Here is a 17,358-nt window from a genome sequence, read left to right on the forward strand (position 1 = left end):
CACAAATCAATGACGCAAAACTGCGTTAAGACATTTAGCAGATACGAGGCGCCTGCGGCAACTGATTGCCGGACTGTCCCTTGTATTGGTAAAGCATCCAAACGATCTGTCAAGAATATGTCTAATTTTATTAAATTGAAGTTCAACAGTGATATTATTTCCGTGTATAAAACATTTAAAGTGGGTTATTATTTTCAGCTTACATCTGAAACTCCATCTTTTCTGTGTTTAAATGTCGTGTACAAGTTCACTTGTTCGCATTACGCGGACTCCGGACTGTACATACATTGGTATGTCCACGCGACATTCGGCAGTTGACAAGAGTGAGAGAGTATTTGGATTTAACTGCTCTCAACAGAAATAGTGCCATTAATGATCAATTGATCATATACTCGATTGTCAAACTTTTTCAAACAATAAACCATCCCTGGAGTCTTTTAGAATTGTGCGTAAATGCTTCACCGAATTTGACACTAAAATTTATGAGGCTTTACCCATAAAATCTTGCAATCCTCGCCTCAATAGGCAGCTGTTTGCCGCAGGCGCCTCCTGTCTGTCTTCACGTAATTTTGCGTCATTGATTTGTGTTGTTTCCGAGGCAATTAAGGGTCTTGTGAATTTGCCTCTCCTCTGCCTTGCCGTTTGATTCTTATGTGTTTCTTTTCTCGATTTTTGTGTGTGTAGATCAGATCTGTAATTTCAATTTATGAAGAACATCAGTCAGTTGGCTATTTGAAAAGGGCTAACATTAGCATGGCCGAAAACGTTCGTAATTTTTTGTTTATTTTCATGTTATTATGTTAAATTCGGTCTGGTTGTTAAGTTTTATTTTTCTAGGAATTATAACTTTTTGTTTGAAAAGGCTAAATTGTTAGTCAAGATTGCTTCTGATCTTCATGTTTCAGATGGAGCAGAATTGTTCGTATATTTACTGAACACCTCAGTGTTTGATGTTCGATTGACACACATTACCTACTTTATATTGTTTTAATCTTTGTGCTAAACAGAACCAACTTGGTGACTTTCAGTTTTGTTAATCCTTTGAGTTTAAATTTTCATCAAGCAAACATAAAAAACATGCCACATACATGTTCACTATTTGAGTGTTTGCATCACAGAACACACAGATCAAAATCGACTTGACACATTCAGTGAACTTGATTGCTCGATCCCTGGACCCCCACCATACAAACACGCCTTCCAGTCGGCCCAGGTATGTCTTCACTGCCCGGGAAAGTCTGATGACCAAGTTGCTGACCTACCTCAAGAATGATGTGCCGTCTGATGCCAGTCAGTTGAAGTCTGTCATCCTGAAGACCTGCGGTTCATTGGTGTATCCTTGAAGTTCAAATTTTATTTTGATTTGTTTTTATTGTATATAAACATAGATTTTGTTTGGTTGAAAGGCAAATCAATGACAGATACTTGTTTCTTTTTTCCACATCATTACCACAATTGTTATTTTTTTTAACAAAGATTTTTTAGTAAATTGGATCCACCACTAGGTGACGCCGATCAGGCTACGATGATGAAGACCATTCTTGAACATGTCATACCAATTCAAGCTGGCCAGGAAAATAAAAAGCAGGTATGAACTTTATTGCAGGTAGGCTACTCGCATAAGAAATGGGATTGCAGTTGCACAACTATTGTCCGATTTTAGCGTTTGCTTTGAACTTTAAACTTGAATTAGTTCAGTTAGTAAACGTGCAGTGTACAAACCGGTACATGATTTAAGGCAATGGTCCAAATGATCAAATGATGCCATTCCTAGGCTACAAGATGCGAATGAAGAAAGGCCCGAGTGATGCAATACACGAATGGCGCGAAAGTTTGTTATTTCTTATAAAACGTTTTTTTAATAGTTCAATTTGTGATGAATTTTGAGACTATCAATACAGGTCCAGTAGAGGGCGACAATTTATCGAAAGACAATTTATCGAACGACAGTTCATCGAACGACAGATTATCGAAAGACAGTTCATCGAACGACAATTCGTCGAAACGACAGTTCATCGAAACGATTGTTTATCGAAACGACAGTTCATCGAACGACTGTTTATTGAAACGACAGTTTATCGAACGACGAAGCACATATGCAATGGAATACTCAGAGGTTAGGGGTTAATGGTTAAGGTTACGGGCTAGAGGTTAAGGGTTACGGGCTAGGGGTTAAAGGTTAAGGGTTAGGTTTAGCGTTAGCGGTGAGGGTTAGGGGTTGTGGTTAGTGTTTAAGGGTTAGTGGTTAGGGTTAGGTTTTCGACTGTCGTTCGATAAATTGTCGTTCAATTAATTGTCGTTCGATAAACTGTAGTTTCGATAAACTGTCGTTCGATTAATTGTCGTTCGATAAATTGTCTGTTATAGTCGTCATTTTATTTACGTTGATTTTATGTTACTTGTGACCTGCCTCACTACATAATAACATTCAGCGTTTTCTGGTACAGACGCTGGAATTGATTACCACCAACGCGTGTAATCAATTAAGCGTTTTGTACCACGTTCCTTAGTTGATTGTTTTGCGTTTCTTTCATACTATATATTGTGTTGCTTTTATATACTGAATTAGTAAGTACAAAAGGTAAATGGTTTTCTCACTTGGTTGGCTACTATTATTGTTGTTTATTTTATATTAAACGTCTGGAAATACAACACTGTCGTTCGATAAACTGTCGTAGTACCCAGTAGACCATATGCACACCTCAGTAGAAGTAGTAGATCTAGAGACTTTGCTTTGGACCAGAAGCTTCCAGAGACTAGAGCAGTGGTTCTCAACGGGGGTGGTACCGCCCCCCATGGGAGTTTTTATTTTGCAGGGGGGCAGTATAATTACCTCGGCTTAAGGGGAGGGGGCGTTTTGATTATTAGGCGGCATTCTGGTTTAACTCATCTACCGCCCAGCGTAACGATTTCGTCAAAGAGCTCGTATCTTCGTTGTAACATTTCCTACGGTATCTCATACCTGGTGGAAAAGAGATTCAGCTGTGTTGTTATGCTACATACCAACCCACTTGATATATCCATAAAAGGTGATCTTCGAATGTTTCTCACTGGCTTTACACCGGCTGTGAAGAAACTGGCACTTTCTCACCAAGCCCAAGGTTCACACTGACTACCAGCAGGCCTATACTGTTTTCATGCTGGCAAATATATATTTGCTTTTCATCAAATATAGTTACTAGTCTCTAAAACCCTTACAGCCTGTTTCACCCTAAAAGGGAGATCATCAGAAGGTCCTTATTCTACACAAAAATATAATTTGAATAAGGACCTTCTGATGATCCCCCTTTTAGGGTAAAACAGGCTGTAGCCCAAGGGTTTTAGAGACTGGTAGCCTAACTAGCCTATAGTTGATGTAATTATATCGTTCTGCTTGGGTTTTTGCTTGGCATTGAGCACTTTTTGTAGTATTAATAGCATTCATTGTTTTATATTCGCTTTTCGTAATTAATCGTTTTTGATGGGGGGCGGTAAAATTTTGCCAGTTCATGAAGGGGCGTTCGGCCAAATAAGGTTAAGAAGCACTGGACTAGAGCAATATTGCATCACAAAAATTCATTCTTCTGGTAAAAAAGTCAAAGAAGTTTCTAGAATCACACATACACAGCAACTTTCCAGAAGTAGACTTCACAATAGCAGATTGCACAACTAAGGTTACTATCGGTCAGTGATTGTCGAAACACCACAATAGAATTACACAATAAAATAGATTACCCATTCTTTATCAAAAATGTAGCTTATCACGGGACTACGCATATTGATTGTGACATACGCCCCTCTGGAATATTGTTGCAAACAATATAACAACACAATAAATACAAAATTCTGCAAAGTTCATCATGGCACGTTCTACCAACGAAAGCATTTCTCAAATTAGTACTTGCTACGTCTACTGTGATGTTTTTCACCATTCTTAATGTCTTCAGTGCTTGTTTGTTTTTCATATCTTTATCCTGCATTGCGGAAAAGCGGACTTGAGCGCTATGCATCGGTGTACGCCTTCCGACGTACACCTTCCGACGTACACCTGACCCACGCTGCAGCCGACGGCAGTGTCTGTTTCCGGTTGTCTACTCTACTTATGACTTAAATTTGGTACTACGCATTACTCGAAATCGATCAGTGGGTGGAGGCAATTATCGTAAAGTTTCTTGCCCAGAGAAACAACAGCAAGTGCGGGTGGCTGGAGTCGAACATGCAGGCTCTCGACTGCGAGCCCAACGCGCTAACCACTCGGCCACTGCTGCCGACAAAGTGCAGTAGCAATCTCAATGACCCATCTTACTGCATTGGAAATATTTCCTCTCCGGGGCCAGATGGCCTTCTCTGTGACAGGTGTAGCAGACCTTTTCATGAAACGAGCAGTTCGTGGCTATATGTCCAATCTCCCACATCGGTAGCAGTGGTTGTCACGCCAACGCTTGTTTTTGAATATCCGTCATCAGTAGCGCATTCTCTTGCAAAGTGCTCGCGTCTGCTACAGCGATAGCAAACTCCAGATGGTCATCTCTTGTATCTTCTCTGTTCCTTACGTTCGTAGTGTCCACGATCATGAGATCTGTTGAGAGAATATTGATATGTTGGTGGAAGCGAATGGAGTAAGACGGTATGGGCATGTTTTGAGAAGGGATGAAGATGATGTTTTGAGAAGAGCGCTGGAGTTGCAAGTGGAGAGTCGTAGAAAACAAATAAGACCCAAGAAAACGTGGAAAAGGCAAGTTGAAGAGGAAAGCAGCAAGGTGGGCTTGTAGGACGCGTTAGACAGATTGATGTGGAGGCAGGGTGTGATGGCAATTGCGGCACTTAGGGATGAATCCGGCCACCCTCGGTAACGAGAACATCACCGGATTAAAACTGGACTACTACTACTACCGGGACAAATGGAATTACTGTTGTATTAAAAAAACAATTAATTTTAGTAAAAAGTAACCAATTTAGTCACCCTTTGGTCTATCGCTGCCATCTTTGCTGTGCGAATTGTTTGTGTTTATTGTGTTTGTATTCTTTTGTTTATTCACCTACAGAACAAAATAAACCGAACTGTAGGTATTGCATTATTTATGTCTTGCGGCATGCAGCATATGGATGGCGTCATTCGTGTTCGCAGCATTTGGATAGCGGCATAAAGTCATATATCCAGTCCACATGTTGTAATTTTGTCCAATTTTCAATGAAAGCTTGTGCCATGAACTTGGATTTACAAGCTACTGTAGTCCAGTTCCTTTTAAACTGGTGAATGGTTCACAACCATGGGATGTTTTACAAAGGTGAATGAAAGTAGACGGGTGGATGAAAGGGAAATAAAGTTTTGTAAAAGCAAGGATGAGCAATGCTGCTTGAAGATTGTCATCTCTTTGTCGAAATTGCGGTAAAACCTTTGCATCAATTAAATTTGTCACATGAAAAGTGACGGTATCATTTGATTCAAAAGTATGAAATCCTTGAGGCGCAGAGAAATATAGCCTAAAGTAAAATTATATTGTTCAGGGAATAATTCAAATAAAACAATGATCCTCCCAAAATAGGCTAACTTGTCAGCAGTACTGAGCAGACAAATCAATATCTTCAATCAAATAAAAAGACATAAACCGGCACACATAAACCATTATGCAGTTGTCAAAGGGTTTTGACATTGACAGGTGAACGATTTTGTCTGTTTTTACAAGGCTACCGTTGAAATATCTTAAGAAAATTCAACAAAATAGTAAAGGCTGACATTTATCATTACATTACAGAAATATGTAAAAAGAAAATAAAGATTACCTACGACTGGGATGCGTTGTGAGCTGATGACTTAAATGTTTTTCTCGATTTAGGCATTTCTAGTGCAACAACTCTAAATATTTGCACTTACTTTGTATAGTTAGGGTATCATTATTGTAGGCTCACAATGATATAGCTTTGGTGTGAATAATGCAGCAGTTGAGGGTTGAATGAACAAAACACAAAGTTTAAGAAATACTGGGCTAGACGACCATTGCGTATGAAGAATCCCAAGGAAAAATTTGTTGGGCGAGAAATCACGTCCAGTTTGTATGTACAGGGTCCCGCAGCTAAATTGGGACTTTTTCATTTTTGCATAATTTTCTTTTTTACTTCTCTAATCTGCAGAAACAAACTTTCTGCAGATAGTCCCATAAAGGTATTCTAAAAGATATTATAGCCTAGTAATATTTATGCAAACTTCCTTAAACATCGCAGAATTAACGAAACGGATATCCATATAGGCCTATGCGAATTGGGATGTGCCAAGATCACTTCTTTGGATATTATTAAGAGCACTGCTACTCAAACACGACAATTCATCGAGTTGTGGCCAAGTTTGATGCCGAAGGAAAACTTGAAAGAAACCTCCACAGCCCTCGAAAAGATCTAAAGCAATTTTTTTCTGCCGGGGTTAAAAAGGTCGATAAAGGCAGACCCAACACAGTCGATGACAAAACTGGCCAAAAGACGCCATGTCAGTCACAGAACCATCAGTAGAGCAGTCAATGAAGACCTTGCCATGAAGTCTTATGTGAAAACACGTTGCATCCTCCTCGCTACCCACTCAAGGCCAATCAGGTTGAAAGATGTCCAAAGCTTCTCAATCATCTCAAGAACAAAGGAAGACATATTCGCATTTTTGTCGTTGAGAAAAGGTTCATTGTGAATGGACAAGTTTACAAATCGTCAGACCACACGAGTTGTTGCCCAATGCCCATGACCCTTCAGAAGTTCCTCAACTGATGCAAAGCAAAAATCTTCCTTCTGTGATGGTTTTTGCAGTTGTGGCAAGTGATGGCAAGGTGATTCCTTTTTCATTTCATCAAATCCGGAATTAGAATCAACACAACGGAGTATCTTAAGATTCTGAATGAAATTTTGCTGCCATAGATTCGTAGAAACTACGATGCTACCAAAGTCATACTTGTTCCAGAGTCTGCACCAACGCATGGTGCAAGAAAAGTACAGACTTATCGGAAGGAGAATCTTCCCATGTTTGTCCTGAAATACATTTGACCTAGTAGCTCTCCAGATCTGAACATTTGTGATTATTGCCTATTCGGTGTGATTGAAGGACAGTCTAACTCAATTCCAAACCCTATCCTCAACTCTCTTAAAGCAGCCATGCGAAGAGCATTCCGTAATCTCATTATCGATGATGTGAAGAGAACTTGTTCACGGTTTTGCCATATAGATTGTAGTGATTACATTAATAAAGTTAAAATGATTTTTTTACCCTTTTTATTCTTAATTAGGGAAATTATGAAAAAAATGCAAAAGGTCCCAATTTAGCTTCGGGACCCTGTATACGCTGACGTGACACCACCACATATTCATGAAGCAGAAACTCATGTTACAAAGGTAAATATGCAGATTCTTCATTTCAGTTTCTTGTAACCGAGTGCACCAACAACGCATGCACAGTGCTGGAAGAAGTGATGCGAAAACACGCCAATTTTCAAGGTTTTAATTTCATATTCAAGGTATGTATGTATGTTTTGAACGTAGCATGGTGGGCTGCCGATATCAAACTCCATGGTTTTATACCTCCCCCCCTGGTATGGACCTGCCCCGGCCGATTTAGGTTCAGCTTAACAGAATCCGGACAGGAGTCAGCCGCTTCCATTCCAACATGTACAAGTGGGGTTTGGCTCCCTCATCGACCTGCAAATGTGGCGCGGAGGAACAAACTGAGCTGACTATGTCATTCTTGAATGTTTCATTTACAAGACATCAAATGGAATACATGGTATAGCAGCACTAGACGAAGCTACAGTCACCTGGCTTCAATCACCTGCGCTGAAATTTGACCAATCCTGTCTCATACACAAGAAGAAGATTACTTTTTAAGAGTTTCACAACATGTCTAAAACTAAGTGGTTTATGTTTATCAAGTTGTAAACTAAACATAAATAATGATCATATTGAACTCGCTGTTTTATTATTTTTTTCTTAGCATTTGGAACCTTACCTGATTTCCGAGCAAACTCACGAACGCCTGAGATCCATACAGATGACGACGGACGCACTGATGAAATTTGACAATATGGTTGCTGTGTCTGAGGTAATAGACCATTTTCAAGTAGTGCAGGTTATTTTAACTGAGTTGGTTGCGCGGCATTGTTGTTGGAAAGCTCAGTGAAAGTTCGCTCTCGGATGCAAAGATGATGTTGTCCTTCTGGTCCAACCAAATTAATGGCATAAATTTGTGTTGTTCAACCACACCATAGACGCTTGCACCTTGCATTTGCATAGATGGTGAAGACAGTGAAGGTGAAGATTTGCATAGAAATAAACGCTTGATTATTATAAATAAAAGCATGATTATTATTGAAGAGGATGTGGTGCATTGCTTGATGTGCTTATGGTTGGACCCTTTTCAAGAGCTTGTCTGCAGAATGAAGTCTATTTCACAGTGGTGGGGCATATATAAATAGAAGAATCAATCGGAACAAAAGAAAAAATCATGGATGCATGGCTATTACGGATTCTATATTGGCCATATATAAGCCTTAGAGCGCGGAAAACACCATAGGCCAGTAGTGCTTAATACTAGGGGTACGCCCCCTGGTGGAGCAAGAAGATTTTCCAAAAGGTGCACCATGGTGACAGGCTGTTGCACTAGTATGCTACTATATTGAAGGTGTTGCCACATTTGAGGAGCAGATCTCAAAGGTTCATTCATAGCTTGTCACGCCAGTGTCGGAGCCAGGTAAGAGCATTGTTTGTAATGTTTTTGAGGTCGTTGTCATCACATGAAGGGCTAAGGGGGCAGTTGGTGAGGATGTGCTTCATCGTCTGATTGTCTAGGCCGCAATCACACGTTGGGTCAGGAGTCATCTTCCATCGGAAAAGATTGCTTTTATTTCCCCCGACTCCGCAGCGGGCTCTGTTTAGGCAGCACCACTCTCTTCTCTCAAGGGTGGGAGTGTGTTGTAGACTTTCGGAAGGACTTGGGATGGCAGGATGTTGTGTCCTATCGGGCTCAGAAGTCCACATTTCTAGTCGTGCAGCTGTCGCGCTTGTGTGTTCCAATGGGCCGACTTTGATGAAGCTTTTGCGTGACTTGAGTCTTGCTGGAATAAGTTTGTGTTCATAGAGAGGGTGGCGTTGGTCGGATATTTGTTTTACTCTTTCCTTTTTTGTAGCGACTTCTCTTCGGATATGAGGTGGAGCTATAGTTGCTAAGTTATAGAGGTCGGAGATTGGTGTTGGACGGAGTGTGCCAGTTATGATTCTACATGCTTGGTTTAATTCGGAGTCAATTACTTTGGTGTGGCTTGACCTAGCCCATACTGGAGCGCAGTATTCAGCGGTCGAATAACAGAGAGCCAGTGCTGTTTGCTTCAGTGTGTGCTCATCTGCTCCCCAGTTTGAGTTTCCCAGCTTTTGCAAAAGGTTATTGCGAGCAAATAATTTTTTTTTAAGCTTAAGTAGGTGTGTCTTATAGGATAGGGTCCTGTCCAGTGTTATGCCAAGGTATACAGGAAAGGGGGTATATTGTAAAGCAGTGTTTTCCCAATTGATGATAAGTTTTTGGCTAGCCTTATGATTGTTCAAGTGAAAGCATGTTACTTGGGTTTTGGAAGGGTTTGCATTTAGGCTCCAGTACTTGTAATATGTGGAATACTCGTACTTAGTATTGGGTGAAACAGGCTGTCAAGGGTTTAGAGAGTAATAAGTATATTTGACAATAATATTGTATGTTTATTACTCAAAAATTATCTACCATTTGTTAAATACAGTTGTTTGAAGTTGTAATGTTAATTATTGATGACCCAGTAGTTACTACTCTCTAAAACCTCTACAGCCTGTTTCACCCTAAAAAAGGGATCATCAGACCTCCTTATTCAAATAGAATAAGGTTGTGGAAGTTTTAGAGAGTAGCATTACCACTTATGTGTATGCCGCTTTGTTGACACCTTACAATACATTATCACATGAAATCGTAATAATCGTATAACACTGTTAAAAATAAACTTTGCACTAAATATTGCTGACCACAACCATTGCTAGCAATAGTGTACTTGTTCCCAGAAGCACAATGCGTTGGCCTGCCTGGGATTAGTGACGGCTCGCCTGCTGCCATGCACTTGTGACTCGGTCATCGATGTGAGGTTGGCGGCTTTGACCTGCATCAGACAGCTCCTGTGCTTTCAGAATAGGACGAGAGGTTGGTGATGAAGTTGCAAATTGAATTGCTCGTATTCATGGGTTTGATCATTGAATAGTTAGTAGAGTAATGTTGCGTTTTATTGTACTGTAGATCAGAGTTCTTCAGACTGTGTGCAGCAGTAGGCTCATAGGCGCCCCCCCGTGAATTTAGCTCGGGGTGGCTGCCCCCCCGCAAATTATTTAAAAAAAATCCTAAATCAAATGTTTCTAAGTTCAGATTTGCGTTAGTTTGACCTTCATTGCGGATCGATCTCAATTAAAAGATCTACTTGTTGCAACAAGAGCGCTGCTCCTAAGATAACAAAAGAAACAGAAGTACGGTAGCTGATAAACGCCAGCATGGTGCCGTTGAAGCATAGTAAAAATGATTGAAAAACGTTTTTCTTGATTTCTTCTGCTTTGTTTTTTCTTGGGAGTGTCAATAACGAGGTGCAGTTTGCTCAGTTTAGTATCTACGCGTATTAAGAGCTAAAGTTCAAAGTGACCAGCATATAATTCGAAGTAGCCTACAGGCCTCGAAATTCGTTTTTGTTGACGGCAGACAAACGTGTCCGGTCTGAGCAGCTATCTCGGCGGACAAATCAAGTCTCACGGCGGACACACCAGTTTTAGCCGTCGATCGTCATGCTTAATTTTTATCTTGATAATAATTCTTCGCCATTTCAGAACTATAACTACGGTTTTAGAAGGCTTTTTAAAAAATCAGTAAAGTCACTCTGAAAGGCTTTCATCAAGACCAACGACTTGCGCTTGAAGAGTCAAAGCGCCGTGTAGCTGGTCAATACGTCACATAACTGATTAAATTCCACCGAACAAGGTCGTGTGGCTTATTGCTTACTTAAAATTTCTACACCAACGCTACTATTTTCTGCTGTGCAAAGTTTCACAGGCTTTTTTCTTTAAGTTTATTTTTGCGTGTCATGTGAGCGAAAGTGAATTTTTCTTGGGTCTTTTCTTTCTTCTGTAATACCAAAACTTAACAAATTTTGTTGCATCTTGCTGTAATAGCCTACTCGTATCATCTAGTTTAGTAACCAACTTTGCCGTATCAATATTACTCGGAGATCAAAGCCAGACATTGTGACGTAAAACTTGAACTAAATTGCGCGTGATTAGTGTAGAAGTAGGCCTACCTGTACTCCTACCGATTCTTAGCGAAGAATTCATCTTTGTTACGCTCATTCAATGTCATCAATCGTTGAAGCAACGTAAAAATCGAAAGTTTTCTTCCTTGAATGGACGCTAAGGGATAAGCTAATGGACAATAAGCTAATGGACGCTAAAGGATAAGGGATACAGTATTCACATTTTCTAGATGCGCGCTAGAATGCGCTGGAAAATATATTATCGCAACAATTGTTCGTGCTATGCAATGACGATTTGTATCGCTAGTTCCTGTGTTATTTCTCGGCGGACAAATATGACCGATCTAGATTGTAGCCTACTTCCCGCGTACATCACATGCTGTGACGGCGGTCAGCCGTGAATTTCGAGGCCTGAGCCTACATTATAAAACTTGGCGATATACAATGGCAGATAGACGCAAACAAACATCAATGCTGACAAACAAACATCAGCATTTTGAATGTAAGCAATCGGTCGGCTAGAAAGTTTGCCCCCCCGGCAATTTTCAAAACCCGGCGCCTATGAGTAGGCTTGCAACTGTATCGCAAAAGCATGGTGATTTGAATGTTGCAAGCGCAAAGCTTGTTTGTCTGTCGTATCCAGGCTTACACCTGGTGGTTGAAGATTTAGATTAAGTAGACGGGAAGGCAAGGAAGCCAATCTTCGTGTCCACCTTCAGGCATGCCTTAAAGTGTCCTGCCAAAGACACAGCCGCATGCTCTTGAGCGGTGTCGAACCGGCGCCCTTTCGATTGCTGTTCCAGGGTTCTCACCACTCGGCTATGCAGCGCAAAGCTGTGAAGTTTCAATGTTTCAATTTAGGTTAGGAAGAAGCATATTTGCTTTTGTATTACCATATTTATTTAGTTGAGAACATTGGTGAAATTAAATGATATGCAGTTTGGATTTATGCCAGGAAAAGGTACAGTGGATGCTCTGTTTATATTAAGAAGAATGCAGGAGGAATACCGAGAGAAGCAGAGAAAATTAAAAATATGTTTCGTCGACTTAGAAAAGGCATTTGACAGAGTACCAAGGAAAGTGATGGAGTGGGCAATGAGGAAAAGAGGTATACCGGAGGTATTAGTGAGAGCTGTCATGTCTATGTATGAGGATGCAAGAACAAAAGTGAGAGTTGGATCAAATTATTCAAACGAGTTTTTTGTGAAGGTTGGTGTACACCAAGGATCAGTTTTGTCACCTCTGATATTTGCTATTGTGGTTGACGTTGTAACTGAAGGAGTGAGGGAGGGCTTATTGAGTGAAATTTTGTATGCAGACGACCTGGTCTTGACAAGTAATAGTATGGAGGGACTGGAGAGAAAGTTTGAGAAATGGAAAGAAGCATTTGAAACCAAGGGTATGAAGGTGAATCTTGAAAAAACAAAAGTGATGGTGAGTGGAGCAGAAGGAACAGTTGTTGAGAACAAAGTAGATCACTGTGGAATATGTGGCAAGAGAGTGATGAGAAATTCAATGCAATGCAAGGAATGTGGAAAGTGGGTACATGCAAGATGTGCTAATGTCAAGAGAGCCGCAACAAGATTGGCGAAGTGTTTTGTTTGTGGGAAATGCAGTAAAGGAAGGAATGAAGTGGAAGGCCATGATGATGAGTTCTGCCATGGCATCGAAACAGTGACAGACTTCTGTTATCTGGGTGATCGGATAAATGGAAGTGGTGGATGTGAAGCAGCGGTGACAACAAGAGCAAGATTGGGCTGGGCAAAGTTCAGGGAATGTGGGGAAATGTTGCATGGCAGAAAATTTTCACTAAGGATGAAAGGAAAAGTATATCGGAGCTGTGTGCGGCCTGCAATGCTATATGGTAGCGAGACATGGGTATTGAGAGAGAGTGAACTGGCAATCCTGAGAAGAACGGAAAGGTCAATGGTGAGAGCAATGTGTGGGGTGAAAACGAGAAGGGAAAAAAGGACTGAGGAATTGTTGGATATGCTAGAGATGAGAGAGACCATAGACCAACTGGCAAGGGCAAATGGAGTAAGATGGTATGGACGTGTGATAAGGAGGGAGGAAGGAAGTTTTCTTAGAAAGGCACTAGATCTAAAGGTGGATGGGAAGAGGAAACGCGGTCAATCCGGTCATCCAAGAAGAACGTGGAAACAACAAGTGAAGGATGAATTTAAAAAAGTCGGACTGAAGGAGGAAGATGCAAGGGACAGGGTGAAATGGAGAAAAGAGATTAAAACAATTGCTGCGCGGAAACAATTGGCCACTCCCACTAGTGGGGAACAAACCGACGATGGATTATGATGATGATGATGATATTTTACAAACTGCCAATGATCAACTGCTATAATCGTTTGATCATCAGACCACTCCCAACTTCCATCATTTAACTATGTAGTGAAATGTTTCGTAGCTATACTTCTGCATGTCACCAGCTAAAAGTTGGCAGCCTAAGAGCAACTGTTCAAATTATGTATGCATCACCATTCACCATCACTGTCAAACAGTAAATTTGGCCATGTCGCAACGATAGTTTACAACGATTTTTGCACAAAAGTGGATAGTTATTTCCCATTGCAATAAAACTATACGATTTTACTGACTTACATTGGTTGAAATAAAGTTAGCTTTAAATAACTTCTGACATGTACTGTATGGTTTGTTTATTGTGGCAGTTTCAATCAAGAAGTATGTGACAAGCAATATTTCGAAAAAAAATTGGCTTAGTCAGTCAAGCTTCCGTGATAGATTCTGAAATTCTTTGATGTGCCGTAGTCCAAAAAGTTTGAAATCCACTGCTTTAGATTATGGTTCTACACTCGTTTGTATTTACATTTTTCAAAGTAATGTACGGTAATAGAAAGCCTCGCGACGCCTCATATACATATTAAACAAAAGCATATTTAATGCAAAATTTAACTACATTTGATTCATGACGGCATCCAGTTATGTCTCATTTCGCTGTTCTAATGCAAACTTCTGAAACCAAAAACGTCTTTTCAAGATGTTATTACGACTTTTTTTTACATTTCTTTCAATTAATATTTCCCTTTCCTATCAAGCTTGGCTAGATTATGGGAGAAAAAGTAATTAGAATAAACTACATTTTCTCATTTTTATCGTTTGAATTTTTTGCAATCTTTTATGGGTTTATGGAAATCAGTTTCAGTGAAATGGTTGGTGCTGCATTTTTTTAACAAGCTTGTTAATGTGTATTGTGTATGTTGCTGAAAGAACTTTTAAACAAAATAGCCTACACACTGAATTTATTCATTGCCATTGGAAACGATACTGACAAATCTGTATTTGACATGGTAGGCCCAATAAGCTAACCTTGCTTTTTGCCATAGCGTGGTTACTCTTTAACGTTAGTTAGCACAAAGCAACGTACAAGAACTAGGTGAAAAACATCGAATGCTTTTTTATTGATAAAACTTTTACAACGTCTTAATGCTTAAACAATAGAATAGCCTCACTGCCTCAGGTCGAGGAAATCATCGTTTAGAGTAGAACACAGTTTTTAATGGCGCGTTGTAAATGATATAGATAGCCTATGATACGGAAATCAACTTGTCGGTATCATATGCAATTAAAAAGGTTTTGTTTGAAACTTGAGTAATCTCTGCTTGTGCTTAAACAAGTTTTTTTTGGTGTGTATTTTGAAACGCGGGAACGTTGTGTCTTTCTGTAACATTTTTTTTAATACAATTTGGGTAGAGAAGTAACTTTTTTAAACCATAAACAGACATAACCCACTAACCCAGCAACAACACTACATTATAAAAACAAAAACAATAAGCTAACGTTTTCGGCTAGTCATACAGCCCTTTTAAAGCCTATATGAAAAATATTTCTAAAAAGAAATACTAAAGAATAATACACTATCACAACAAAAATATGGACAAATCTAAACATTTGAGAAACTTGCTTAACTAGCTCACACAAACTGATAACTGAAAATTACGCAGCACAACCGGTCAAGTATTTGAGAGGTAAAATTAATTAATTGTTCAGAAAAGGACTCAAGCAGATTATGCAAGATGGACAGAAGCACAGCACGAGATAGTGGCACAAACAAAGTAAAAATACGAGAAGCACAAGATGTGACAATTCAATCAAAAACTGTTAGAAGATAGGATGCTCCGCCAGCAAATAATTGCCTGTTGAACCCTGGGTTGAAAGATTTGATTATATCAATGCCTCGTGAATCTTGGTGTCGAACTTGGACAAACACTTACGAACAATTTCGAAGGACTGCAATGAGGGTTAGTTGTTAGAACACGATTGACAGTTTCTAATATGGTCTTTAATTGCACTGTTTTTATTAAAATTAGCTAAATTCAGATGCTCTCCCACTGTTGTCACCAAATGTGGCGTGATTATACCAATGTATGTCGAACTCGCATCATGCGAGCAAGTGAACTTATAAACGACGTTTGGACATAAGCGGAAAAGAGTTTTAGACTTCAACTGAAAATAGAAACCAGCTTTAAATGTTTTATGGACGGGAGAAATCTTAACGTTAAACTTCAAGGCAATAAATCTGGACAAACTTGCGGCAAAACGTTTGGATTCCTTTCAGTGAAATGGTTGGTGCTGCATTTTTTTAACAAGCTTGTTAATGTGTATTGTGTATGTTGCTGAAAGAACTTTTAAACAAAATTATTCTTTGGCATTTCTTTTTAAAAATGTTTTTCTTATAGGCTTGAAAAGGGCTGTATGACTAGCCGAAAACGTTAGCTTATTGTTTTTGTTTTTATAATGTAGTGTTGTTGCTAGGTTATGTCTGTTTATGTTTGTTTTTTTAATGGCAAAATTGTCATTTCTCTAGGGTGGCAATTGACTAGTAGACCATATGGTCGTCTCTTTGTCTCCCTGTCATTATGGGAACATGTGCAACTTTTGCATTGTGTAATATTTATGTTACTTGCATATTTCAAACATGTACTATGTTTTTGTTTCTGACAAATACATCATTGATTGATTTTAAAATAGTTTTCGTTTCTCTACACCCTTTTTAATTTCTAATTTCAATTTTTTAATTTTCATATGACGTTATTATTGACTTTTCTGATTTAGTATGATACTGTCTACTCTGTTTTAATGTAATAGAAGCGGTGTTTTGTAACAGTTAGTTAAAATTTTGTTCTCTAACCTAATGCAATTCTGCTTCTGTCTGGTCTAGACAGCCTAGCCTATTTGTTTGCTTTCAATAAAAAAATGTACGATGATGCTGCTAAAAGCGAAATTCAATCTATTGCAAAAAATTGTACTTTTGAAGATATTGTTGTTGTAACATCGACTAATTTTACTACTAAGTGCTGTTTCAAACTATTATTCATAAATTTAGATTTTTATACAAATTTTAGATGGTTTAGGTCAGTATAGTTTGTCGGAAGCTTCAGCAGGAAATAGATTGTTATTTACGTCAATGCAGTAGCTCAACAGGAAGCCTGTTCTCTTCACTGTTGTATTGCTGAGACTTATTTAGAAGTTCTAAACTTGCATCTCGTGTCAACAGAAACATCTGGCGAGGGTTCGGTATGGTTTGAAGAATTTGGCGAGAAGCTCATCACCGAAGACAGCCAGACCATGTACGAGGTTGTAGCTGAGCTCACTAAGGTGGGACGCAATGGTTATTGCGATTTGAAATTACACACTCATTGATGAAAATATGGCAACATTTGATGCTATCTGCATCTGACGCAGAAAATGACATCTTTAAAAGCAATGACAGCATATCGCATTTGTTTTTTGAAGTTCAAGATGATATTCAATGTTTAGAGTTCACTTATCATTTTACCGTATGTACCTGCGACATAAAGTCTTGATTGCATGCAAGAAGAAATCTAGTTCACACGAAAGTTTATCATTCCGTCGTCGTCGTGTGAGCCTCTGGGGCCGAGGGTCTATCCTTTTACTACCCCAGATTCACGAAGTTCCTGGACTACACTGTAAGGCTACTAGAAAGCAGCCAGTCTTCGGTTTCATCATCCATGACGCGCAGACCTTCCACTCCGTTAGGTGGCTTGAAGATGGTACACTGGTACAGTCATTGATGATGTGGTCTGCGGTCTGTTCCTCGGCACCACATTCACAGGAGGAG

The 17,358-nt window shown here is 39.5% G+C and overlaps 1 protein-coding gene across 1 annotated transcript in view; it reads left to right on the top strand.

Annotated features, from left to right (window-relative positions):
• The window catches only part of LOC145768990 (maestro heat-like repeat-containing protein family member 1), a 145,142-nt gene that overhangs the window by 87,404 nt on the left and 40,380 nt on the right, over positions 1-17,358 (top strand). Inside the window, exons 21-26 of the mRNA XM_082580590.1 lie at positions 1,119-1,333; positions 1,486-1,588; positions 7,374-7,469; positions 7,943-8,050; positions 10,024-10,159; positions 16,774-16,874. Of these exons, the coding sequence (XP_082436716.1) occupies positions 1,119-1,333; positions 1,486-1,588; positions 7,374-7,469; positions 7,943-8,050; positions 10,024-10,159; positions 16,774-16,874 (759 nt within the window). The remainder of the gene's footprint in view (positions 1-1,118; positions 1,334-1,485; positions 1,589-7,373; positions 7,470-7,942; positions 8,051-10,023; positions 10,160-16,773; positions 16,875-17,358) is intronic.

Source organism: Aplidium turbinatum, chromosome 4 (assembly GCF_918807975.1).
Source record: "Aplidium turbinatum chromosome 4, kaAplTurb1.1, whole genome shotgun sequence".
Lineage (NCBI taxonomy): Eukaryota > Metazoa > Chordata > Ascidiacea > Aplousobranchia > Polyclinidae > Aplidium > Aplidium turbinatum.